Genomic DNA, 27,091 nt, shown 5'->3' on the forward strand with positions numbered 1-27,091 from the left:
TGGGAAATGTTCTAGTCATCACCCACAAAATCCACGTCCCTGCCAAAACACAGTGCACTGAGACCAGAGTGAAAACAGGGAAACAAACAGAGACTTTTTAACGCATGGGTTCAACTGCAAAGTGAATGATGCGTCACCGCAAACATTAACAAGGAAGTTTATCGGATAGAAAAGTCAACTTTTGCGCGACACTGAGATCGGAGGTTAACTCAAACCCTGCTGTGTTTTAAAAATGAATTTAAATCATTCAAAGATAACTGAAAGGCAACTTTAATATTTCACATGTCAAATACAGATTCCACTCCCTCGACAAACAAAGACAAACATGTATAAAAAAAAGGAAATTCAAAGATCAGGCGTCTTGAAAGAAAGAGTCCAGATCCTCTGTCATCTCGGCCAAATCCTGGGGGGTGTTCGCCGCCGGCTCTGGTGCCGCAGTGGGTCCTTTGTTGGCAGAGTTCTCCTGCGACCTCTGCGACGTCCCCACCTCTCGCTTTATGTCTTTGCCTCCTCCTAAAACTTTCTGGCTCTCTATGAAGTACTGGTTGGGGTGGTTGAGCGAAAAACTGGCTTCCTCGATCTGTTTTAAAAAGAAGAACAACGGAAATGGCAGGTTAGTGACTCGCCGACTGATTCAATCTCATGTGTGTTACTTTTTATACCATGAGCACAAAGAATCTCATGAGCGGAATCGTTTGCTCATTTACATGCAATTCCCTTATTAACTATTAACAAGGAGAAGTTTCACAGACACATAAGTCACGTCCTAACTTTTCCATCGGAGCACAGTGAAAAGATGAAAAGCCCTTCCAGGGAATAAAATGTCAAAATCACTCACGATGAGTAAAAACCTAGGCCTCAATTAACAGATGAAGTTCCAGCTCTTTCTGTGACATTTAGTCTTTAAACAATTGTTTAATGGTGATGGATTATTTCATAGTGTAGGAATAAATGTTTAAAATTACTATGACGTTTGTACACATTAGCTATCAGTGGCTTCCAGCTGCTAAATAAAGTTCAGTAAGGAGAAGTTTCACGTTGCTGTTTCTACCTGTTGAGCTACGACAGTAACTATAACTATCAATCATTTAAATTAATACAACATAACATCTATATTAGTATAAATGCTCTGCACAAAGCACTTGAGCTGTTCTAATGCACCTGCAGGGGGCTGCAAGTGTTATTGATCAGCACTGATTCTCTACATAATTCTATTAAATCATCAGTTTTATCGGCCAGTAACTTCCCACTTTGTCTTCAACATCAAATTCAAGGACTTTTCGGACCAATTCCCTCGGATTTGAAGGATCCAACATGACATAGTTTGAGAAAAAGGTTAATTACTGTTATTACTCTGAAAATGTTTTTAAAGAGCAATATCAGGCTTTATATAAAAGAGATTTAAATGTGTGAACACTATTCAGTTGTACTTTGTGATTTCTTCTAAAACACAATCACACCAAAGCAGCATATTGTGTAATTGGAGTTAGAGACAGAGACCTTTTTAGCTATTTAGTGGAAGAGCTGAGACCCAAGTGCACAAAACCAGTTTGCCAATGTTAAGTACAAAGAAAAATGTCTTGAACTTCATGTTGTTTTTGCTGAAAATATTAATTAATGTTGATTTCCAATAACTTTCCAGGCCTTGATTTTATTTCTCACGTTCCCAAACCTTCAAGGATTAAGCACTCGTAGGAGCTTTGCTCATAAGACTGTGAATTCAACGTGTACAAATTGTCCTGTGAAGCAGAATAATTCATTTCACACATGACTGCATAACACGTCTTTGTTTTGTTTTTGTTTTTTCCATCAACTGTTTGCATGGACTGAATGAATGTAAATGAAATGACTATAAACAAACATGACACCTGCATTTTTCATTAGTCAATAACCTGCCAGCGAGCCGAGGAGCAGCCCACGATTACGACTGTGTGTTCAAAGAGAAAAGACAGTTGGCTTTTAATGTCTCCTCTGTTTTTACACACAGGAGGATTTATAGTGAGACTATGTTCTTTATGAAAGAAGAAATAGAACATTAATCATGTTACAAATAAAAAGTTAAAACTGATAATAAATAAAACACATTGTTACTCAAGGCGGTGAACTCAGGGGTTTTGCCGCTTCAGCTTAATGTGGTCTGGTACGAGCAGGAGCTTGTGTGGTGAAGGTTAATATATTATATATGCTGTGTGACATCTTGATCGCCACCTGGTGGCTGGCTGCAGGATAGGTAACAAATCCTGCTACGTCCATGTTAGTGGATTGGATATGGACAAAGCTAAAAGGTCCAAAGTACACATTAAATACATATTACTCATAGATGGTCTCTGTCATTTTAGGTAGTTCTTATCACCCTGATGTTTGACCAAGTGTACATTTTTCCAGAACGTTTGTTTTAATAGTTATTTGATGCTATAAAATCAGGGTGAGACATCATGAGCTAACTTGTGATTGGTTGAGCTCGTGTTTTAGCCTAGCGGGACCTCGCCATCATGGCTCCGCACCAAGATGGCTACTGCAAAGACTCTGGCTCCAAATTACAACAAATTTAACAGTGGGAGGAAGAGGAGATGTGTCCACCAACATCATTTACAATCTATGGTTATGACTCTTCTCTATGTGTTGCTACTGTTAATACCTGTTTCATTTAACACTGAATTTGTTACTTGTGGCCTCAGTGGATGCTGTTTCTCAAATATAAAACTAAACTGCATTGAGAATGTTTATTTAATAAAAAAATATATACATTATTCAAAAAATAGACTTACTCAAGGATACTGCTTTTAGCCACCTACAGTCAGGACAGTGAACTCATGATATGAAAACACTAAAGGCAGTTTGTGTAATTACTGATCTTCTTTGAGAGGAAAATGTTCAAGGCAAAGTTTAATGGTTGATTTTGATGATATTTGGGTGATCATACTGAAACTGGCAGGATTAAATTAAACTCTTGAAAAGTTTTAACTTGGACTTTTTACAAACTGATCCAACATGTAAAGTGCAACAAGTGCAATTAGTCATGTTGTATTGAAGGTAAAATTATTTTTCCTCCACACAATTTAACTCTGATTGACTGACTTTTTACATTTGACATTTAAAAATAGCCACTTCACCCTAGTCCTAATATATCACTCTGTGTAAATGTAGTGATGGGGAGTGATAAAAGAAAGAGGGTGCGTTTAACTAATGATCCTTATTTGCCAGACTTACATTAAGGCATTTGTAGTCACATTTGAATTTACTTTTTTTTCCATTATAGATCTCCACTAGAACCAGGACTTTGAGTGTGACTGAAAGGGACAATGACTCAAGCATCCAAACTTAAACAGATAAATGAAACAAGCATCCACAGGGGACATAAGAGATGTGAACGCTTTAATAAACCAATAGCAATTAAGTGGTTGTGACAGGCAGCTAATGACGGATGTGATGGCAGGTCTGGGTCTCTCTCCTGAGCCTTCATGCGTGAGATTTAAGGACCAAACCATTGCCCCCGAAACAGGTAGCCATGGTAACTTCCCACTCCAAATTAAATTTGCACTTACATTGTGCGTCAGCTCGAAGTACTTCTGGCACGCCAGCTGATAATGCATTCCTTTAACCAGCTCCAGGATCTGCAGCACAAGGTAGAGGATAGAGAAAGACAAGTTCAAAAACAGCAGGTTAGAAAAAGTTGACTGTATTCTCACGTTAAACTGTTACACTTTAGATACTGGCACTCAGCATATCGCCAACATTTGGGGATTTCTGCAGTCTTGTAATCAAAATTGTTTTAATTGGCTTTCAGTCAACTACCTACACAAACATCCCTCCTAAATCATAAAGACAGCAGCGAACGCATCCCTCAAGAAATCTTTGCAAATGTAACGAGGGCAGATCACAGGCTTATTTTGCGTAATTTAAATATTCAGGCCCTGAGTCAACTCTTTGTAGCAGAACGGTTGGAAACGATTACATCTTCAAGTCTTCTGGTACATATCAATTTCAGGATTTCCTGTTTGTTTTTTTTCCTTACAGTTTCTCTGAGGCTCAGTAAAGTTGAAGGGAGGGTGTGTGCGGCCGGTTTGAAGCGCAGGTTTTTACTGGGTCACGCAAAAAACCCTCACGTTCTTGTAGTAAAACCACTGTATTTTTGGCGTGACTGCTCACTCGGGGTGACTTACCTGCTGGAAAATAAATCCAAGGTCTTCAGCTCGAGCTATGAGAGAGACTGGTTGGAAGAATCTGACATCATTATTCCCTATATTCCTGAAGGCTGCCTGCAGCATGATACTGCCGCCGGCACGCTCAAACCACCGTGGCTGCTGTTAGATCAGTGAGAACGCTAATAAAGGGAAAACATTTGCTGCGCTGTGAGTTTTTAAAAGAGCAAATATCATATTTATGTGATACTTATAACTCGCATACAATTCCTGAGCTGTACTCTAGAATTGTTCTGAGGGATTAGAGAAACAATATATAGAGCATCCTCAAGCTACTTCGTCATATTACTGCCTTAACTGTTTTTACATGCCAGGTCATTTAGAAATAAACCACTGTTATGGGTAAATGTTGCAGGTCATCCTTTGAATGGATTCATATATAAATGAACGTGAAACAGAATTTATTAACCTAAAGTAGAGATAAAATACTTTATGAGGTGAAAGGGAGGAATGTGGAGGCAATAATGGCGTCTAAAGGACGGCCTGGTCATTTGAGACGTGTCTGTAGCCAGGATGACACCCACCTGATTAATTCCACTGGGAGACACTTTGTAGAACTGAAGCTTCTGCTTGAGCAGCTCTGGGTCACTGTGACGAAACGGACATCCTACGAACAGAAAGTGAATTGAAATCATCAGAAATACAATTTAAGAATTAAGATACCATAACTCTTGTTTCACTGATGGGATTAAACTGCATGTGTTAAAACAAATTGAGATTTTGAGAATGAGAACATCCACAGTGTCTGAGTTGTTTAAATAAAAAGGCCTGATAATGAGAGCTGAGGGGCTTATCATATGGGTAACGGCTTCTTCCGTCAACTCACCATGATGGTCGCCTTGGCTGGGTAGGTTTGACAAAATCACCTTCATGCAACTGTAGGGGGTGTAGTCTGTTCGCTTGCCTTCTTTGCCAAACATGTGGCGGATGCCGTAGGCATATGCTTTGTCAAACTACAGATAGAGAGAGCGAGAGAAGAGAGGGGAGAGAGGACGAGAAGGTATTAGCGAGGATGAGAATGTAACAGGGACAAGGTTGGGGTGAAAAGAGACATTGTTATACATCATGTCAGTTTTGACAGGGTGTTTTCCTCAGTGAAATATAGAGCTATTAGAGAGAACCTGCTGTAGAGGTGTCGCCACACTCGAGGTGGTTGAAATATGTGAACCCTAATACAGCCATCTTTCCCTCTCAGTACTTTTGGCCCTCACCCTGCACAGCGCACACATACTCTGTGAAGAGGAGGTTTTTTATAAGAGAATTAAAATCCAATATACCAGTGTAATAGAAAACTGATAACCAGCTCCTACTACTGTATGAATGGAAAAGTACATTTACTCAAGTACAGTACATGTACTCCACTATTTCTCAGAGGAAAATGTATTTAACAGGTAAGGTTACTTTGCAGTTCCACTAACGAGACATTTCTCATTTTATTCTGCTCTGAGACCAAAGAGGGCAAATTACTTGATAATTTCAAAATAAAAGCCAAGACTAGAAAATTGCCCAAAAAAAGAACTTTCTTCTTTCCTATTCCACGAGCCCACAGATTTATTCTGTGACCCATTGGAGGGAAACTGCACGCACTGAACTCCAGATGATATTCTGAAATGATCAGGAGGGGCTGTATGTGAGAACACAAATGTCTGAGTCAGTTGCTGCAGACATTCTGCGCAGTTTGTCCTGCCATCCCCCAATAAGCGATGGGGCATGTTGATGTTTCTAACACGCAACGGATTTCAAACTGAAAAATCCCAAAAGAATACAAATAGGATTCGAGCAGCACATCGACACGTGTGCTGTAAAACAAAACGGTCCTGCCTCCTGCATGCAGCGCCACACCTCACACCTAACGCTCTGGAGATTTCTGTGTTCTGTGAAAATCGTCTGCATGTGTGAAAGGCAAACTCTGGAGAAAGTCCGGACCAAATTGTGCGGACATTCTCCAGAGTTAATATCTAGAAAGGGCTTATATCAGCAGAAACTAGCTCCAACAGAAAGATGTTGCTTTCTCACTGATGCATCTGTATTTAGAATCTAATAATGTGTTATATACATGATAACATGTCAGTCACAGAGGCCACTTAAGTAAATGATCACTGTACTTTTACAGTGGTCAACATGTAAAAAAAGAAATTCTGGAAATTATAGATAAGTTGCAGCAACAAGCTTGCATAAGACATGTATGTTTTGTTTCTTTAAAAAGCAGAATAAACAAATATGGAGTATATACATATATATGCAGCTGTAAGATTTTACTTACAAACTAAAGTATTAACAAACTGCTTTCAGTCAGAAAAATCTCGACCTTCTTCTTCTTTGTCTGGTTTATTGGTGGATGGCAACCAACGTCAAGGTGCATTACAGCCATCTAATGTGTTGTTGCACCGTTCTACTTTTATCCAATTTATCTATGAACACACAGCGGCCGGGTTTGGATTCAAAGTAACTATGCGCGTCCCTGCTTTAATATCTGGAAAATCTTTCTATAATCTCCCAACAAGCAAAACATCAAAGTCAAGGACACGAGCGAAGTGTATCGATAAACTTTTAAGTGCCAGACCAGACGTCTGCAAAGCTTCACACCATATTCATTCCACTTCAATCCAAACCAAAAAACCCTTCATACATTTTGATGGAGGTCATTCTACAAAAACCTCCTCAGTGAACTGCTTTTATATGTATTGTACCTCTGCGCAACCATTAAAAATGAATTACAGGGACCCTGCCTCTAAAAATCAAACAGTAAAATCCACACAGTGTGCGTCGACGGTGGCAGAACACAATCACCGTGACTGCACCCATCATAACACATTAATGTTGCAATAAAACCCCTGAACTTGCTAATGTGACAAGCTGCAGAGGCACTTTAAAAACCCATAAAATCTTCTTTAAGTACAATAAATCAAATATTAATTATGTAGAGCTTCTAAGGATTTTTAAGAGGCCGCTCTCTGATTTAAGACCCCCCCTAGTCTATTAAAACGAATCTTGGAACTCCACTGACAACGAAGTGTGTTTAATATGCATGTGTGTGAAAAATTGTAATTGGGACATAAAAATATCCCACGTGGTCTGAAAAGTGATAAAAAAAGCCTTCTAACTTTCATTTCTTTTAGACGGTGGAAGTCTGAGACCTTTGCCAAAAATGGTGATTACCGTTAAAGTTTATATAAATTAACAGATAACAAAACAGACATACTACCACACATACGTCGAAAGGTCCACCTTCAACATTACAGCCCAGGAGATTTATCAGTTGGCCGATCAAATAAAAATAAATAAATAAATTGGTTGACATGAGCCTTTAAAAGACATGAGTATCTGCGTTATAGATTTCCAATATGCCCTGATATGAAAACTTTGACTTTACGGCATAAATAATTCAGAAATATGGAAGCGTATTGCATTTACTTCTGCTCTGTTTTTTTAATTAACATGAACACAAATTTGTTCAAAATCCTTGTACTTTCCGTCTGAACAATCCCAAAGTCCTGAGGTACCAGCACAAGGCCGACAAACTAATTACAATAACATCTATTACATTAAGATGCAAATATTTAAGTATAAAATAGAACTGGATCAAGCTACTCAGGTGCTTCATCGCTCTGAGTACAAATGAAAGCTTCTTACATTTATTCGTCAAGAGGGTTACCAAATTGTTTAATATATATTGGCTGAAGTAACTGTATCCCCAATATAAGTATCAGCATCAGCCCCCAAAAATTCATATCTGTTAAACTCTTCAAATAATCTACCATAAGATGAACTTTAACTGTTTTTGACATTTGATTTCCTCTCAAAATAATATTGAATTATCTTAACACTGATATTTTGTGGATTACAGTTCATATTTTGTCTCACCGGGTCCCGTTTTTACTGAATGCAACATTAAATTTAATATATTTTCAGTGCAAAGTGTTCCGACACTGCAGATAATCCTGGATGTTCCCCAATACAGTCGACCTTTAAACCGAGTGAATTGAGAAAATCGGGAGTAAAAGATTCTCAATACAGGCACAGAAGAAGCATTAAAAGGAGCAGAGCTGCAGCTCCTCTGGTGCACAACTCAGCTCGCGGGGCTACATCAGCTGCAACATCCCCCCACACTCTAGGACACATTCACAAAAACCTGCGGCAGTGGAGACACAGAGAGAAATAGGACACAATCAAAGGGATTACGTACGTGCGTGTGTGTGAGCATGTGTGTGCATGTGTGTCAACTTGGCTTCGCTTCTTAGGCTCAGTCCATAGTGACTGGTGTGCCTGTAGCTCCAATCCCTCTTATATGTAACGCCACTAAAATACTTTTTAATCTGCACTACAGGCCTTTTCCCAGCCTAAAAACAATACAAGGTGAAGGAATAAAACATACTGCAAGTGCTCATTAGGTTTACAAGTTCGATGCTGCAAAGGGGTGCTTTTTTAATTAATCACCAAAAACAAGTATATTCTTAAAGTCTCAAAAACAACAATGGAGAATAATTACACTGATATATCTGTGACAAACCAATAATCACATTATATCTGCATGGTCCTAGTTTCTCAATAGAGGTAAATGGCACTAGGACAACTTGTTAACATGCTCAGTAAATCTAAGAACACGCCTTTATACTTTTTAGTTATATAATTTAGTTGTATCAGATAATGATTTATTAACCGTTACTCAGTTCATTTTAGGCTAATGGCTATTCTATCTCTTAGATCATTGTCTAGAACTTTAGGGACTTTCTGAAATGAAGAAAGAACAAAAGGATCCATCCATCATTATCTTTACCGCTTATCCGATGAGGGTCAAGGAGTCCAGAGGGTCCCAGCTGACACCGTGGACAGGTCGCCAGTGTATCACAGGCCCAACACACAGAGACAAACAACGATTCACTCTGACATTCACATCTACAATCAATTTAGAGTCTCCAATCAACCTGACTCCAATCTGCAAGTCTTTGGACTGTGGGAGGAAGCTGGAGTACTCGGAGGAAACTCACGCAAACACGGGGAGAAAATGCAAACTCACAGAAAAACCCGAACCAGGATTTGAACCATGAACTTTTTTGCTGTGAGGCGACAGTGCTAAAATAACACTGTGTACATTTGTAACCAAACTTAAAGATCTGTTAATCTAAAGTGTCATCTAATGAATCTCCTCTACGGCTGCTAAAGACCCCAAAGGAAAGCAAACCTATAATGTGAAAAACGGTGTCAGTTAGTGGAAATTAATTAACCTGAAGTTAACATCTGTATAAAGCAAGCAGTTCAGAGCAGCCCGACCCTGAGGCAAAACAACACGACCAAAACGTGGTACAAATAGACACTCCTCCAAATGGATGGGCTAACTTCCGTGGGAAGAAAAATGGATAGATCAAGATGATTTCATAAATTTTCTCTCTCCCTCTAGTCTAATATTACACTGCCTCTTCCTCCAGGCCTCCCTTTCGGCATCGCTGCCTCCCATCTTTTTCTCTGTGCCAGGCGCATACTAATGAGCTGGCTTTGTGCAGCCTGCCACAAAGTGCAGTCCCTGACACAACACATACATCACTGGGAGAGCCGCGAACTGGTCAGCACCAATTCTGCTGCCTCTGCCGTGGAACAAGAGCTGGGGCTGTGTGCAGAGCCCCATCACACCTTCTCTGGGAGCCTGTATGTGGGACCCGTGCCATCTCAGAAATGGGGCAGCGAGGAGGCAGTGCACTGTAGCTGCCATGAGGTTCTTCCTGAGGGCCGATGTCACATAGTGGGACAGGAGGGAGTGAAGGCGGCAGGACACAACCTTATAACCTACCTTATTTCTCTAAAGTCATCTTTTAACAGGCATCAAATCACCGGTTGACCATTATGTTATTCTAATGACACAAGAGATGGGACATTTTAATGGCTTGAATGAAAATACTTTTTCATATATATAAATAAATAAACTAGAACTCTAGTCAATAGAGTGTATAAACCTGCAAAGGCCCAATAGACCCATCTTGCAATGTTAAAGAAAGTGAAAAAATTCCTGGAAAATATGGTTCCTTTCTTGGCCCAAGTCTTGCACCATTTTTCATCCGTTTAGTTTTTGAGTATTGAGATTGGGTGTTTTCAGGCTGGTGTGGCCGTAAGCATACTGCTGACAATGAAAAAAACAATATGCAGTTGGGTGAAAATATAACTTCCTCGGCAGAGATAATAAATAAAAACACTGACTGAATTACAGCTTTAGGAAGAGTGGAACTAAAATATAACCTCCCCTACTTCTAGCATATTTTGCTGCAAGCTACACCATTTACTTTTTGTCTCAGATGATTTCTTCTTAGCAACAATTAACAACAATTAACCAGCAGGATACAGATTTTTACAGTTTTAAAAAGAAAAAGTATTAATATTAACCAGCATAACTTAAGTAAAATTATTGTTGAAATTTGATTGACAGTTTAGTTTTTTTTTACTTTTCTATGTAAATTTCCCACATAGACCTAAACAGCACATCAGATTTATGCTCATTCAATTAATGTTAGCCCTGTATAAATTTAGGTCACTTCTGCTGCTTACCAGTAAAACATTAGTGCACTTTCATCTCTATTTCTATGATACTGTTCATTTGCGCTCAAAGAAGAGATGTCTCAATTTCAAACAGCTGAAAACATGAAAGTCTGTATGTGTGTCTGTGAAGTCTAGGCAGATTTATTATTATATGTCCATATTACTACTGAAAAAACTGCAGTCAAGAAACAAAGTCTATATTCCCACAACATGCAGAGTGAAATGCTTACAGATGGTCCAGAATGCAGCGTCTGGTCTTCGATCAGCCTAAAAGGGCACGTCACTCCGCTGCTCATCGACCTCTGCTGACGACCCACGGCCGCCAAAATCCAATTCAAGTCACTATAATGCTTGCATGCAGAGCGACTTCCAGGTCTGCACTAACCTACTTGAACTCAGGGTTTGTGCTCCCTCTCGGCAACTCTCATTCCAGACTGTTCCCGTCTGTGGTTCCCCTCCTAACACCTCGAACACCCTAACTAGTCTAACGAGCACATTTTTTACTGCATTTCTTTACCTGATCTCCTGCACTGAGTCATTACTTCCAGGTTCTTCTAAGTGTTGGTGTCGTCGCTTTGGATAAGAGTTTCAGCCAAATGAGTAAATGTAATACATATAAGTCTGGACACTTTGTCTGGATTCAGACTGGGAAGAGCGCAGACTATCTGCAGGTGGAATACCAACCATATGATCTACTATATTAATACAAGTCATTGTTACAAAGAACACAGCAGGGATCAAGGCCCCCCCACACACACACGCACGCACGCCAGACTGCTCTACTCTGTTTCTATTCAACTCGGAGCAATTAAAGAACTCTTGGCACCTTGCATGCTGTTAATACTGCATCTATTCATGAGCACTCAAAAATGAAACTTACTTGTGGGTGAGATTAAGCTATGGAAGGTTGTTTAATCAGAGGAGGTCAGAGGGTGAGACACACATGGACAGCATTTCTTTTACTTATATCATTTACAAGATAGACATTAGAGAAACAGATCAAAAGCTCACATGACTGTTGAGACAAGTGTCTTATACTGTGTCACAATGCAAACAGATGGTGCTGCTTTTTATTTCAAACTGTCAAGTGGGTTTGCAACAAACGATTATTTGTATTACCAATCATTTCCTCGATGAATCACTTGGTCTATCAACACAAGAGAACAATGAACAGCTCAATTTCCTCGAGCCCACTGTGTCATCAATTCTCTTTGTTCAGACTACAAACTAAATTAGCTGAGATTTGCTATAACACTTTTTTTTTAAAAAGGCAAAGGCCAAAATTATCACCCTGAGGAACCCGATACCCTCAAGTGTTTGGAACTCTTGTTTAAGTGACTCAAAGCTCAAATATGTGATGATTCATTTGCTGTTGATCAGCGAGTCAATTCATCGATCAATATTTGCAGCTCTGCGGTTGAGTACCCAGCCGGGGCTGAGCAGCAAACACTCCCATGGGGCACAACGGTCTCATGAAACAAATTATGCTGGTACTAGAATTTAAAAAGGTTCATAATTGTTTTGATAATTCATTTTATGAGTCACAGAAATGATAATGAAGCTACAAATATCTGACCATATTCATTTTTGAAGTTTAGCTTTGAATAATTCAGGACAACATTATTATATTCTTTGGTTTGCATTGAGAAAGAAACTTGGAGAACAAAGTCATGGTCATGCTGCAGGCATTGACTCAACCATGATTAAAAAGCCATCAATTCCAGCAGTAGTTTTTACTACGATATACTACGCGGCAGAATAAAGTCAACTCTCTAGAACTGAAATTTAATTTTCATGTTTCATGCATAATAGCTCAGAAACTAATTCTCAAATGGCTGTGTGGGGGTTTGGAGGATTACAGAAAATAACTACAGAAAAACCACAGGGAGGTCTGACTCAGTCACGTCTCGTTTCTAAAACAGGCCAGCCGAGGTGAGGCGTGCAGGGATGTTCTAATGCTCTCCGGTGTATAGAGTCGTATCTGTAAATCGATGCAGAGCGAGCAATTATCTATTTAACAAGCAAGTTATTTTCTCGACAGTCAGCGAAGGACTGCATGAACATGTGTAAGAGCAGACTTTAAACAATGTGCTCAAGCCGAGCCAAGGCAGACACAGTGCGTAACAACATATCTGCAAGATACTGCAAAATAAGGACCTGTGTGATGAACCGGAGCCTAATGCTGTAGCTGCAAATGTGAAATGCAAACAACAGTTTCATGTTAGAACTATTAAATGTTAATGTCGCTCTGGCTCGTCTGTAATACATTAATATGAAAGCATTACAACAAGAACAAACAGTAGGAATGTTCTGTTCAAATAGGTGGCGTCTCCCTGTCACTATTCACATTACGAGAAGTGGTTCTCACCATTAAGAACAATTTAAATGTCTTTACTGTGGAACTCTTCTATTGAGACACACAAAAACTGTCTTCACTACAGTACAGTGTGCCACTAATGAAACCTTCTTTTTATCAATACAGCTATGATGAGGTCATTTCATCTCCATTAGAACAACAGCACTGCTTCAAGTGTGGAACAGCACTCAGGAGACACAGCATGTTTACATTAATGATAACGCCTACCTGCATTCTAATGCTATGGGAATGAAGCTGCTTTTTTTGACATGCGCTGAACATTTTTATTACATTTTCTGGAGGGGCAGGATGTGAGAATACAAATGTCCAAGTCAGTTGCTGCGGACATTTTTCAGAACTTTTCCTGCCAGACATGATCTGACCCAGTGAAACCATGTCAGAATACGGTTGGAATATGGATGCAAAACTGAAAAAAACTCAACAAAGAATAAAAACATCTCTGGATGAAAAAGAGGTTCAACACACGTAGAAGCTGCCAACAAAGATGACTACTTGGAAAGACTATAGCCTGTTTCTCCACTCCAAAAACACCCACAAACACCCACTAACATCTGGCTTTTGTCTGCAACGGGATAAATCTGCATTCACTCCCGGTAAACGAGACGCTCAGGTGAACGTGCTAATTTTGCATGACAGCGAGGTGAGTGACGTTGAACATGATGCATTTTTTTAGCAGGCTTGCCCTTGTTTATAAAAACACAGCATTTACCTGCTAAATTTGTTGTAAAACAGGTATAAGAGATTTAGGCAATACGGGCAGATGCTGGTGTTGATGTGCTGTGGACCACAACATGTGATATCCGCAGCAGAATGCACACGTCATGTTCTGCCTCCTGCATGCTCTACACAGCCGTCAACACTCACTGCGAGCTAAACACTCATCAAAATCACGACTGTTTGCTGTCCTGGCTCCCCATGGACATCCGGACAGCAGAAAGTTTACATATCTTCCGCCACAAACTAAAAACACACCTCTTCCGACTATACCTTGAATAAAATTTTAAACTAACAATTTAGTAGCACTTAAATGGCACTTACTTATAGCACTTTGTAGTTTTGCTTTTTTGAAGAAATTGTACTTTCTTGATTCTTGTTGTTCTGGGTTTGTACCCTCATGGTTGAATGCACTTATTGTAAGTCGCTTTGGATAAAAGCGTCAGCTAAATGAAATGTAATGTAAATGTAATGTAACACTGTGTTCAAGATATTTTCATGATTTTGTGAACGCATCTGAACCGAACACTGCTGTGTTCTTCATAGGTGAAGTGTCTGAAAACAAGTAGATATTTTCCACATTACCTTGTCGGCATCCACTTTGCCTCTGATGAACTCCGACCTCCAGAACTGCAGCGCCTGCTCCAGAGAGAGGCCGATGCCTTTGAGGAAGAGGCCGTACTGCATACGGCCTCCATGACGTAGATGGTGGTTCTCTCTCAGAGCCTGGTGGAGCTGCCTCTTACACAGCGGGAAAGACTTCAATGAAAGCTACAGGAAGACAACACGCAAATAATGAACAACAATAATTCATCAGTACCTGTAAATATCTAATTGAACTCTGTAGACAACATGTTAAACATAATGTGAACAGATGGATTCAAACTAACGTGGCACTAAATACACTCTCTGTTCATTCCTCGCTGTGGCTATGACAGTTACTATACAAACCTCATTTCTCCTGCTTCCCACCACACATTCCCAGGCACAATGGAACCCTGAACTTGACATTTCAAGAATAAATGGTCAGTGCAACTCACTGAATCAATTTGTTCCAAGGAGATTTTGCCGACATTCTTCTGGATGCTGTAATCCTGTCCCACATAGGCATGACTGGAATGAGAAGAAATAAGATCTATATCAGGTCTTTGACAAATAAATACCAAATACTGAGTAAAGTATAAAAAAAAACTAAAGTAAGCAGGGCTGCAATGAAAACTGGTTGAGTCTTTTTGATAGGAAATCGACCCAACTTTAAAAACAGGACACAACTAAAATAATGGCATTAATGCAATTTATTAAGAAAAAGTGAATACAAGCCTTGTAACCTCCTGCTAAACAAACTTAAAACAGCTAATCTGCTATCAGTAGATTTTTAAGTCAATGTTTTAGGACGTTTGTGGAGTCCCATGTGGCCATGCCTCACATTACATCTTGTCCCCCACCAGAGATTATAGGCCTGCCCACGAATCTCAACAACCTCCCCCACTAATCCCCATCAACAATCAGGCAATACGACTTCTTCCACCCCTATATTCATGTTCTTGCTTTTATCTAATGTAAGATAAACACCCACTGTGCTCTGAGTCATTCTTCTCTGCTATTGAGGCTGACGTCTATTGAAGTCTACTGATGTTCAATGCAAACGTGTGCTGTGGCTGAATCACATTATCTTTGAATTGTGATCACGTTTAAGGATTTGACATTAAGGTATCTACCAGAGGTGAGGCCTCAGTATTACACACGGCTCACACGGCTCAGTGGTTTGGTAAAACATTTAACTTTATGTACACTTTGTTCTTCTTATCTCTGCCAAGGATGTTGTCACCAGTTTTGTTTGAAGAACTATTGAATGGATTTCCATGAAACTTGGACGGATGAGCCCAGAAAGAACCCATTAAATTTAGGATTGGATTCGGTCAAAGGATTTCTCAGCCTCTACACTGAGTGCCATTCTTGTTGTTTGATACAATTTGAAATCATATAAAACTGAACGCAGGTTTAGAGCAGAGCTACGACGAAGAGACAGGCTTGTGTTGCGTGTTTTGGCAAAACGTCACCCTCCAACACATCAAGAAAAGTGACACCTTTTACTGCATCATCCCTGCCTTGTGTAAAACCTCCTGCAGTGTGACCACATCACAGGCACTGATCACAGTCTGCTCACAGCATGACGCCGAGCAGGTTTCATACTGAGATCTGATTCGTCTAGAGCCCGACTGAGATGAGTTTTTGGAGGGTCAATACCAATATTAGGGATTTAAAAATTCCAATACTGATATATATATATATATATATATTTGATAAAATTATGTATAACCAGTATGTCCAAGAAATGTAACTGAGGCTTGATATTTTACAGTTTAGCCACAGTATTGACAAAGGATAATGAAGTCCATTGTCAAATTTGGTGGCATTTGGACACATTCAATTTTGATAACTTTGAATAAACAGGTGCTCAACAACCAAGCGGAGATACAATACAGCTAACGACAAATTGTATGAGACATGACACATGTTGCACGGTCCTAAGTACTTCCAATACTGAGCAACTCCCTTAACATCTGGACTTTTCTACAGTGGCAGATTGAGTGGATTCAGACCAGCCACAAACCACGCCCCCAGCCCTCCTCCATGCCAGAGATCAATTCTGCTAAATCTCTTTCTCAAAAGCATTCGGGCAAAAAAAAGAAAAGAAAACCGGAACAAAGGGATTAATCCTGCTGCTTACCTGAGATGGTTAAGGAGAGGTTGAAGCCGTTCATCAGAATGCACTGCTGGTAGCGAGCGGGCTGTCAGCTGCAGAGACAGGCATAGGCGTGAGTGATGGTAAACAGTGTCGGTCAAAGGAATATAACCTATTATAATATACTTATATAACCTATAAGCCTACCATTGCAGGTCAAGTGTAAGAAAAATGAGGTAATTCAAACAAAGATAATTAACATACAAGAGCATGGCTTAAGACTGTTGAATGAAACTCAAGGAATCACAATCAGGTACTAAAACTCAGAGGTTTTCTTTGGAACCACATTATCCAAATTGACAATTATTACAATTATTGATCAGTAAATAAACTCCTGACATTTGGTTTTCAATCGGCTTGATGGGAAGTTTTTCAGAGTGCAATTTTAAAACTCAAAAGCAAGTTAACAGATGGACGCACCTCCCACGCCAATAAAAACCTTTTACTTAGGATAATTGCTTTATAAATTAAAAAAAAAAATATATATATATATAACATGATCCCAATCGACTACAGTCTCCATTTCAAAGTCCCCCATCCACATACACAAAGAAACATCTCAATAAACTATATTCTGTCTTTTAAAATTAACATCAAACCAATAGCTGGAGCCATATAGAGAAACAGCCTTCACTTTCATGCCTTTTTAATGACACATTTTTGTGTTGTCCAATCGCTGTACCCAGTGGAGGAGAATACCCATTATAGTTACACAAACAGTCGTAATGGCAGAGTTGCAAGAAAAATTGTTTTGGAGCATTGTTTCGTTCCAACAGTTAGTGGTCCGGATAATTACCAGGAAATAGAAGTATGTCTGAACTGGGCCAAGTTATTCTTTTTATTAGTTTTTTCTTTTCTAATCCTCTCTGCCTGTCATCCTGTAGTGGAGCACATGTGTTCCAGTTAAAGCAAATCAAGGACGTTTTGCCCATTATTCCGACTTAAGCACAGACACAATGACGCTTTATACTACACCAAGAGCAGTGGACAATTTAATTCACTATTTGGAGACTGGTGTGTATTTCGCAGCCGGTGCAGTTTTACCAGAGTAGAAACCCATGGGGATTTTCCACCTAACTTGCCCAGCAGTGTTTTTCTTTCTGATGAGTTCTTCAGTTTGCCAATAGGCATTTTAGATCAGTGGCCAGGCAGATTCCTCTTTGTCATGAACACAGGCATTACCTCCAAACGCACGGATTGAAAGTGACTACTCAGTAAAATACAAGGGATGGAGAACAGCACACTACCGCAGAACAAAGACACAACCTTTGTTCAAACTGCCAAAGAATTTTCTATGCACAGAGCGACAAACCACCAGCTCCAAGGTAGATGCACACATCTGCTTTGGAAACAGGCACACACTGTGTTTGGTGTCATTAAGAAACACTGTCACGACACCAACACTATATGAAGTATACTTACACTTCTATGAAAGCAATATGCAGCAGGTTAAATACTGCCATATATTTTTGTGGGCAGTGATACACAAACTGCATATAAAAATGTAAGTCAAACAAATGTGTATAGTACAGCTCTGCCTCCCCAGTTCCATGTACCGGAGTGTAAATACACTTGTTTAGTATAATTCTTGACCAATGTGCTTGTCCTGGCCAAACAATGTCCCTCAAAATGTAGCTCTTCTCTTTTATCACTATTACCATGATAATCTCACACTTATTGGTGCCTGCTTCCAACAATAGACTGTGTATATAGAGATGGACAAAATCACAGCTCCCCAAAAGTGAAGCCAAACCCCTGCTGGTTGGCTGCAGTCTAGATTAGAAACCCTGCCTCCTCCATGCTGGTGAATAGGACACTGACCAAACAACAAAGGCAAAGTACACATTAAATACCCTTTTCTCAAAGATGTTTTCTGTCATTTCAGGTATAGTTCTGAGCCCAATGATGTTTGTTCAAGCATGTTTCTAGTAAGTGTGGTTGTAACTAGTTATTTGATTATATAAAACATTGTGAAACGTCATGATTGGCAGCTGACTTGTGATTGTTCGAATACGTGTATTGGCAGGACCTGTCTTTCGTCTTTATACACAGTCCAACATGTCTTCATTGTTTCCTTCCTGTGGTTGTATACAACCTGTATAGCACATTTCTTGCATCATCTTAAAAAAGAAAAGTCTGTTCACAAACCGTACCATGCTACTTCGTTTGGTTGCTGGTCATGCTTGTGCCCTCTCCCCACTCAGGACCTCACCACAAAGGAACTGAACCTTGCTTGTCTCCTCACATATTTTATGAAGAATGCCTCTGGTTTCCAAAACAACATGTCTCAGATCCCCCAGGGCATTACATGCAATGCACAAGTGTGCCTATTCCACAATTTCACCCACCAACTTCCCCAGCCCGTTAAAAAAAACATCATGCCCACAGGAACAATAAGCACTTTCACACTAGCTGTCCCTGGTCTTCCCTCCAGACATTTTATGTCATATGCGCACACTTATTCTCCTCATCTGAACCCTGCATTTCTCCAGTTTTCCTCAGGGCACAGAAGGAAACAACCACAATCACAATTTGATAATGTTATGCCTGATGCGACCAGGCTTACTATATATATATACACAAAATGTATTTACATAACATCGATGAACAGGAACATTTTAACCACTTTAACTTCTCTTAAATAATATGTAAAGTGGGGCTGTTGTAGTGTGTCAGAATGGGGTTGATTAAAATCTATGATCCTGTTATTTATTTTTAAAAAGGTCAGGGTTGTATTGAATAGCATTATATTTACCAGCCATGACAGCTTGGCTGGTACTGACTCACACTTGAGAGTGTGTGCGTGTGTGTAAGATAGTTTGAAGTTTCGTGACTATAAACCTTTACAAATGAAGGCATAGTTTGAAGCTGGATGTAATTCTCCCCATGAGTACTGAGTAATAATGTTGTAATAAATACAGAGTACTCATTGGTCAAAAAATCAACACGTTCACAGGTGTCGTGGCTGGTGTGATCCAATCAAAAGGTCCCTATTGTTACATTTATTTGGGTTGTCATATTTATTCAAATTTTGAAGTCAAGAAGAGCATCACAAACAGTAGTTTACCTCATGATCCAGCTGGGGGCGCTCACCAATCAATAAAATTTGTTAATTTGTTCTGCTATGAAAATGGAGGATGCTAGCAAGCAAAGTCGAGACCAAAGGATCTTTTTTGGGTGGGGTTCTACACCATAAACAGCAAAGTGACAAACAAAAGTAAGGCCGTACAGCCCTATTTTACATATATACATGAAGGTAAATGTTTGGTGTATGTTTAAACCATGAACTGTCACGTTTGCTCTCCAGTCTACATTCTCATTCATCTGTGTGCCTCCTGCAATGTTACATAAGACGCTTTGTGAAACAGTGAGGAGCTGTTAACACTTACTGCGAGGGCTTTGGAAATCCTGGTGCGGAAATCATTGAGAACAATGGCGACGATGTCCTGGTGAGGGATGTACGCGTAGCCGGCTTTCAGGTACACTTTCCTCATTCGCACTAGATCCAGGGCATCTTGAAATGGAACCTTTAAAACAACAAGGGTGGAGGAGTAAAATGTTTTAAATAGTTGCGGCCTTCAAAAGACATTCATTTTAATATTCCCTTTGCATGAATGAGTGTCAGGATGTTAACACCAAACCCTTTACCCTTTTTATTTTGAGCTGCTTCTAATGTAATCCAAGAATTTACACTTATTCACGTGATGTTGAATAACGAGAGTGTAATGATTTACATTCCTTCGGCGAAGAGACTGTCAAGCAACACGTTAATGTAAATTCAGAGTCAAGCAGCAGGCCATGACATTTCCCCCTTTTCCTTTTCATTCTGTGAAAAGACAAACTGTAGACTTAAATCTATTCAGCCGTGAAAGGTTATGACGGTGATCTGTCAATCAGGCCCTTATTCTTCACGCTCACTATTCATACTGATTTAATAGATTCTTCCACCATTTAGACATTAAGTGACTCAACAGTATTATGTCAAAACATTTCTTAAGAAGTAATACAATATATTCTGATGTATTTTTGAGTGCAGGAGTTCTCCAGTGAGTTGATTTAAATAACCTGAGGGAGAAATGCAACAGTTATAAATTCATTTATTTCATATTATAATTTTCTGACTCTATCTGACAAAACATTGGTCCCGGAGGAGGAAGAGTTGAAGGGAAAAAAATGGAACTAAGCAGAAATGTCTGTGTTTTACTTCAGTGCAATTAATACATTATTTTGAAGGAGTTCACAGTTCACTACCCAGCTTCACTGGTACTCTTGGGCAGGTTCGAATTAGAGAGAATGGGTGACACTAATGAGAAAGCTCTTGTAATTATTCTGAGCCTAACACTGGACCAAAGCCAGAAGAGGATTTATATAACATGTTTTGTCCCTTTTTTTCCAAGAGGATAAACGTTTTTTTCTGAAAATTCTGACCAGCCTATTTTACACTTCAAGTCATAAAGGAAAATTGGAAAGCCTGTGATCTGAGTTGTTGGTAATGACAGGGGTTATTCTATCAAATTAATGGTTAAAATGATCTCAACATCTCTGAATAGGACCAAAGAACATTAACTTTGGAACATTAATCCAAATAATCAAACACCTATGACAGTTTTTTGTGATCCAGACGTAGGATTGATTAACACTGGAGCAGTTACAATTCCTGCTACAATTTCCGATGATGCAACTCAAAATGCATATTTTCTTCAGCCTTCCCCGAGTAGCTAACACCACAACCTTTAACCTCAACTTTGTTATAATCGTGAAGTTTCTGTCTCACCTTCACTGTCCTATCAAATATAAGGCATAAAAACAGCAGGAAATACTAGAGTTTTGACAGTGAATAGAAGAATTCCTTGAAGATAATTACAATCGTGAGGGTGATTTTAACATGAGGACTATTAAAGTTGTACCATCCAGATCAGAAAGCATATGGTTCGTGGTGTTATTGTCCACATGGCTTGTTTCAGCACCTTTCATTCACCTCGTGGAAACTAAAGCGATAAGAAAACATTGTCCGACAAGAGTAACTCACTTTGTAGAAGTCCTGTTCCTTAACAGTTGCCCCACTGACGGCATAACTGGAGTGGATGAGTTTCCCCAGCAGAGTCTTCTTCTCCTCGACACTAATCTGAAAAGACATTGATGAGGATGAGGAAGATGAATTTCATTGAAAAGGCAGAACTGTGTCACTGTGAATATGTTGAAGGTCGAGGCTCAAGGAAACCGAACGTCATTTATCACATGAAGGCTTTGTTTTAGAGATAAACTAAACACCATTACTAGACTTACATTCTTTACATATCACATGTAAATCTCTTAAATATATATATATATTTTTTTAACTTTAAAACTTTAAAATCACCATTTAAGAAAACATTTAACATTCAGGGTCCTGTTACAGTGATCAAACAGCGCCATCTAGTGAAGAAACATTGTGATAACACTATGTTGTGACTGGAGGAAGCTTCACACTCAGTACTTCAGTTGGAGCTGTAATACACAATATGTTTCACTTAAATGTACAAGTGAGGTGTCAGTTTCACATTTAACCCTCAGGCAACAAAAGAGAAAAGGTGTCTTTCAAAATGTACTCTCTTGCAGTTACTTTTGATATCAAGGTAGAAACATAAAATCAAGGTAAAATAAACTTACTGTGTCATATTGCAGATTATTCCTGTGCAGAAATTCCAGCTTTTGTTTTGCAAACAGCTCATTGAAGCGGTAGCGGAAAAGATCTACTTCTTGTTGTATGAACCAGCGCCTGAGATCTTCCCTTTAAGATGACATGGAAAATAATAATACTTAGTTTAGTTGCATTTGATATCCATGACAACAGACACCATAATAATAATCATGGCCGACTTCACTTACGTTTGGCAATAGGCGAGCCTGAGAATGAAGTGGGAGATGTGATCCTTTCTTCGTTTCTCATATTCAATTAGTCCAATCTGGGGTTTTCTGTCATCCTTGATAGATTAATAGAAGTATCAGTATAGTAATAGTAAGTCTTTTATTTGGCATTAGTTCATCTCTCAACTTCCTCTAAGATTGAGATTCAAGATTCAAGTGAATACTGATGCAACATAAGATTCCCACAAGCAAAGAGAGGGTTAATTTAAACAAAAGAAATTAAATTCTGAAAAAGGTTTCAAGCGTTTCTTACAGTTACTTTAATTTGATGTGTAGCTTTGATTTCTCAGAATCCAGTAACAACTAGGACTGGGGTCTACACAGCCTTTAAAAGAGTATATAATCTTTGCGAAGAGCATTTTCTGACTTCCTCTCTGTACAAGACTGGATCATATCATCACAGGCTGTATTTTCTGTAATGTTTACAAGCTATGAACATTAAACAAATTTTACTATAATATCTGTTAATATTTTTAGTAATTCAGCTTCATAATGGGACATAAGAAGGCAGCTTTCTGCCCTCGGAACTTTCTCAGTGATCCCAGCTTTTGTGTTTTGATATGGGTGTTTTCTCCGTCTGTAAGAGATTAAAAATGTTTCCTCCATATAATTAATATTACAAATATATAAATCAGATCCTGCACTTAATATTTACAATGCTACTAATTATGACATCTGGCAAGACACACATTTTCTAGCTGTAAAAGTTTAACTTAACAATGCAGATCACTCTTTACAAAGCACGTGCCATCCCTCATTTACAGCTCTAACAATATAGATAAGAAATCCCAGTATGCCCCATCTCAATGAGCTGGTAAATGAACATAGAGAAATCCCTGTATGATAGTGATAAAGCTTTGAGGTTTGAGCTCAGCTACACAGTAACAGTTTATAAAAGCTGCACAGCAGAGATTTGCGATCATGCTATAAATACTCACAGTCTCTAGTCTGTAAGGAAAGTTCAGGTTTTTAGACTCAGTTTCCAGTTTCCTTTTGTAGTCCTCCGACAGCTTCAAGTGGCTCACTCCCAAATTCTCAATGGTCTTCAACACTGCAGTGCCATGAAAAATAAGTCATTTTTTAACATGTTAAAAATGTATCTGACAAAATCAGAGAAAACAGTGCTTATAGTAAATTACATTATTTGCACAGGTCTTACATTTCAGTCGGTCCACAGCAAATGTCTCAAATTCCGAGAGGGAGATGTTTTCAAGAGGAGGCTGCCCGTAGAACTGCAGAGGATGATCATAGAGCTCCGCCTGAGGGCTGGTGATGAACTTCCTTCTTCTGCCAGGGATCTCCATGGTGACTGAGGGGAAAGGAAAGCAAATTTAGTTTGTAATGTAGCAGATTATAGGCCAAACACGGGAGATGCAGATCAGTGCTAGTTTCAATACAAGTACAAATTAAATAATTACTTGAATAACCAATTAGTCGATTGACTGAAAAAAGGTGGCAACTTGGTGGTAACTATTTTCATGATCGATTACTTGTGTAAGTAAATAATAAGTTTCACTGGTTTTCTTGGTCACGTATGAGAGGAAAACTGAACATATTTGGGTTTTGAACTGCTGAAAAGAAGATGTTGTGATGGGCACATTTTCATAATTCTTTGATTATTTGAAGACCAACAAATAAATAGAAGAAAGAATCAGCAGATTACTAGGTAAAGAGCATTTAACATTAACAGTAGCCCTAGATAAAAGTTTATTTGTGTCCATCTTGTCATCACTAGGATCCTGACATTTAGGGAATAAAACAGTGTACTGGAGAAGAATGATCTGTCTTGTATTTCTTAATTCTCATTTATTGGGTTTTCGAGGTTCATATAAACAATGAAAACTATCCTACAGGACTTGTAGTGGAAGCTAAATCTCTCCGAGCGTTCTGTAAGACTCGTATCAGAAAGACACAAATTAAAACAAAAAGTACAGTGCACGTATGGACCGACAAAATAGAAGAGGACTTTTATTCTATCAGAATTGTGTTTCGAGTTATATTTTTATACTCTGAAATCATCGGCTACCACTGTTAACGGGTGGCAATCCACTGATCTTAATGTTACCTGGTGTGACATGCCAAAGACAGCTGTGACAAAAACAAAACACTTTCAAACTGTGCACAACTAGCAACATAAACAACCACAGTCCACAAGACGAACTTTCATAGCATTATATATTAATATAATAATAAACTTCAATCAAGTAGCACTTTTCTTAACAATGATACAAAGTGCTTCACAAGGAAGACAAAATTTGAATTAAAAAAAAGAACATGAGCAGAGAAACAGCAATAAAAACAAAATGAATTATATAAGTAGTAATAGTCAGTGTCAATCATTTGTAAAAGAGAGAGGAAAATATAAATACACAATCCTGTCAGAATATATTTCTATCTGCATGTACTAGAAAGCTGACCCTTGTCTAAACTGTACTATTATAAAGTTGATAATACATCCGACTAGCTGGATGTTTATGAAGTCACAGTGGATCAGGAGCAGCAGCTTTCAGACTCTATTTAGTAACACAGACGAAAGTTCAAACGGTTGAGTCCTCCACACTAAACAGTTCGAGCTAAGTCCGGCAACAACACACAGGCAGAGCAACTACTTCTGCACAGAGGATGTTAGCTAACACTCAGCGAGCCGCCGTGGAAAGTGACTTAAAGACGAGCGAGCTCTGAAACTAACGAAGCAACGTATCAAACAAACAACCAACACATTAGTTGATGTGTAATATTATGGTTATATTACCGGTTAGTCGCTGTCTGAGGTCACTCCCGCCAAACGCAGTGCGCTGTTCAACGAACGCGGGTAAAACGGTGACGTCTCTCGTCAGCCCCCGGAAGAGGAAACTCTTGACGTACGCGTGGACGCTCGTTTAGTTGTCTCGAGCGTGCCGCCGATCACCTCCTGCAGATGGTGGCCTCCGTGGAAAAGTTCAATGGGGTCTTCTCGCTTTTGTATGAAAGATGTGAAGCAGGCGTGTGCCTGGAGAAGTTCACATTCAAATATAGTCGTGGTATAAACACTGTGTCATGTTTATAAACTCTTGTGTCAAGCCGGGTGCGACAGGAACTCGCGGGGACATTTATACAACACAACAAATGGACCTACAGGACACGTGGGTTTAACCTTAGAATAAAATCCCCCCCTAGATTTAAATAATGAAACATTATAACTCCCCTTATATTTATTAATGGAGAAGTCTTTTGAAATTAATTGTCAAAGCTAACGGACACTATTAAATAGGGTTGTTCTGTAAATCATGAGTGTAATAGAGATTGATGATTTCATAACTAATGACTATAAATACTTAAATAGTAAATGGGGAGCTGTCAAACATAAGAAGTAGTGAAAACTAACTAAGTGTACTCTAGTTCTGTTCCCCCATGTACTTCTATTTATAGGCTATCTGCTCTATTAATCATCAGAGTAAATGGAAACTTTGGAAAACCATTGAAAACCATAATTTTGGTTGCTCTGTGTGTGATGTTGTATTAGCTCAATAGATATTGATGATTCCCAATAAATATCATAACCATTGTCTGTAAATAAGTTACATAAGACAGTATGGGCATATACTGTGGGCACATATTGACAGTAGCTGAAAATAACTAAATTCCTTACCTAAGTATTTCTATTTATATGTACTTTATATGACACTGTAATATGATGTTAAAATTCTTGCAGTCATATGTCGGATTAAGACAAAACAAAAAAATGTGATGAGTTTAATAAAATCCAATGCAGATACACACTGTTGTCAGATTATTAGGAACACCTGCTTAAAGCGAATGCACTGTAAATCCATCCATCATGAAAGTTGTAATCAGATGATGTTGAAACTATAATAATGAAATATTGATTCACACGTATGACCGTATGTGCTGTTCAACTTTAATGCATCAGACAGAGTTGTATCTTGTTGATTTGCATGGGGTGGACAAAATAATAGGAACACCCGTCAACTTGCAGTTTAGCTGCAACACAGACATTCTCATTAAAATGATCATACAGTTAAATTGTAATAGACACTTTATTGTTCCTGAGGGAAATTAAGGCATCCAGTAGCACAGTCAACAGTCAAACACATGAGCACAAGAATAATAAAAGGTCAAAATCAGTCAAGAATAAGTTCACTGCAGTGGGATGAGAGTCTAGCCACCAGAACGACTACAAAACTAACACTAAAGAAGTGTGTGTTAATGGAGATATTGACAAAACAAATATTTTAAGTATAAGGTGATTGAAAGACACAAGCAACCGAGGGAGAGTATTGCAGCCAAATATAAATACAGATTTAAAGATAAATAACTGAAGCTTTTCAAAGTTGTGCATTAGACTAACATAGCCTGTACAATTATGGTACAGCAGATGTAAGTGTATTGAAAAAAAAATACAAGACTAGAGATATAAAATATATAAAAATCATATCAAGATAAACATTGGTTTATAATTATAAACTGAACATTATAACCCACATGAGGGAGGATTCTTTGCGGGATCTGTGTATTACACTGCACTGATAGTAGCTAAGTGTTCCTAATAAACTGAAAAATACAGTGTGTTCGGTTTGAGTCAAGAAATAAAACACACGAATAACAGGTATGATCGTTGTG

The 27,091-nt window shown here is 38.8% G+C and overlaps 1 protein-coding gene across 1 annotated transcript; it reads right to left on the reverse strand.

Annotated features, from left to right (window-relative positions):
- Positions 1 to 254: 254 nt before the first annotated feature.
- prim2 (DNA primase subunit 2) lies at positions 255 to 25,351 on the reverse strand. The gene is made up of 14 exons (XM_035173533.2): positions 25,224 to 25,351; positions 23,631 to 23,780; positions 23,410 to 23,522; positions 22,433 to 22,527; positions 22,214 to 22,334; positions 21,594 to 21,689; positions 19,954 to 20,091; positions 16,550 to 16,617; positions 14,859 to 14,931; positions 14,404 to 14,589; positions 5,029 to 5,155; positions 4,727 to 4,809; positions 3,546 to 3,614; positions 255 to 580 (listed from the first exon to the last, which is right to left on the reverse strand). Exons 2-14 carry the CDS (start codon positions 23,773 to 23,775, stop codon positions 353 to 355), a joined length of 1,542 nt encoding a protein of 513 aa, XP_035029424.1. The 5' UTR covers positions 23,776 to 23,780; positions 25,224 to 25,351; the 3' UTR covers positions 255 to 352.
- Between the last annotated feature and the right edge of the window lie 1,740 nt (positions 25,352 to 27,091).

Source organism: Hippoglossus stenolepis, chromosome 12 (assembly GCF_022539355.2).
Source record: "Hippoglossus stenolepis isolate QCI-W04-F060 chromosome 12, HSTE1.2, whole genome shotgun sequence".
Taxonomy (NCBI): domain Eukaryota; kingdom Metazoa; phylum Chordata; class Actinopteri; order Pleuronectiformes; family Pleuronectidae; genus Hippoglossus; species Hippoglossus stenolepis.

What these genes read in the sequence shown, in the direction of transcription:
- prim2 (XM_035173533.2), bottom strand. Translation starts at nt 23,775, where the DNA reads ATGGAGATCCCTGGCAGAAGAAGGAAGTTCATCACCAGCCCTCAGGCG. An exon ending in GCAAAGTGGATGCCGACAAG is followed by an intron (nt 5,156 to 14,403) that starts GTAATGTGGAAA and finishes CTCTATCTGTAG; the next exon opens with TTTGACAAAGCATATGCCTA. An exon ending in ACTTCGAGCTGACGCACAAT is followed by an intron (nt 581 to 3,545) that starts GTAAGTGCAAAT and finishes TTTTTAAAACAG; the next exon opens with ATCGAGGAAGCCAGTTTTTC.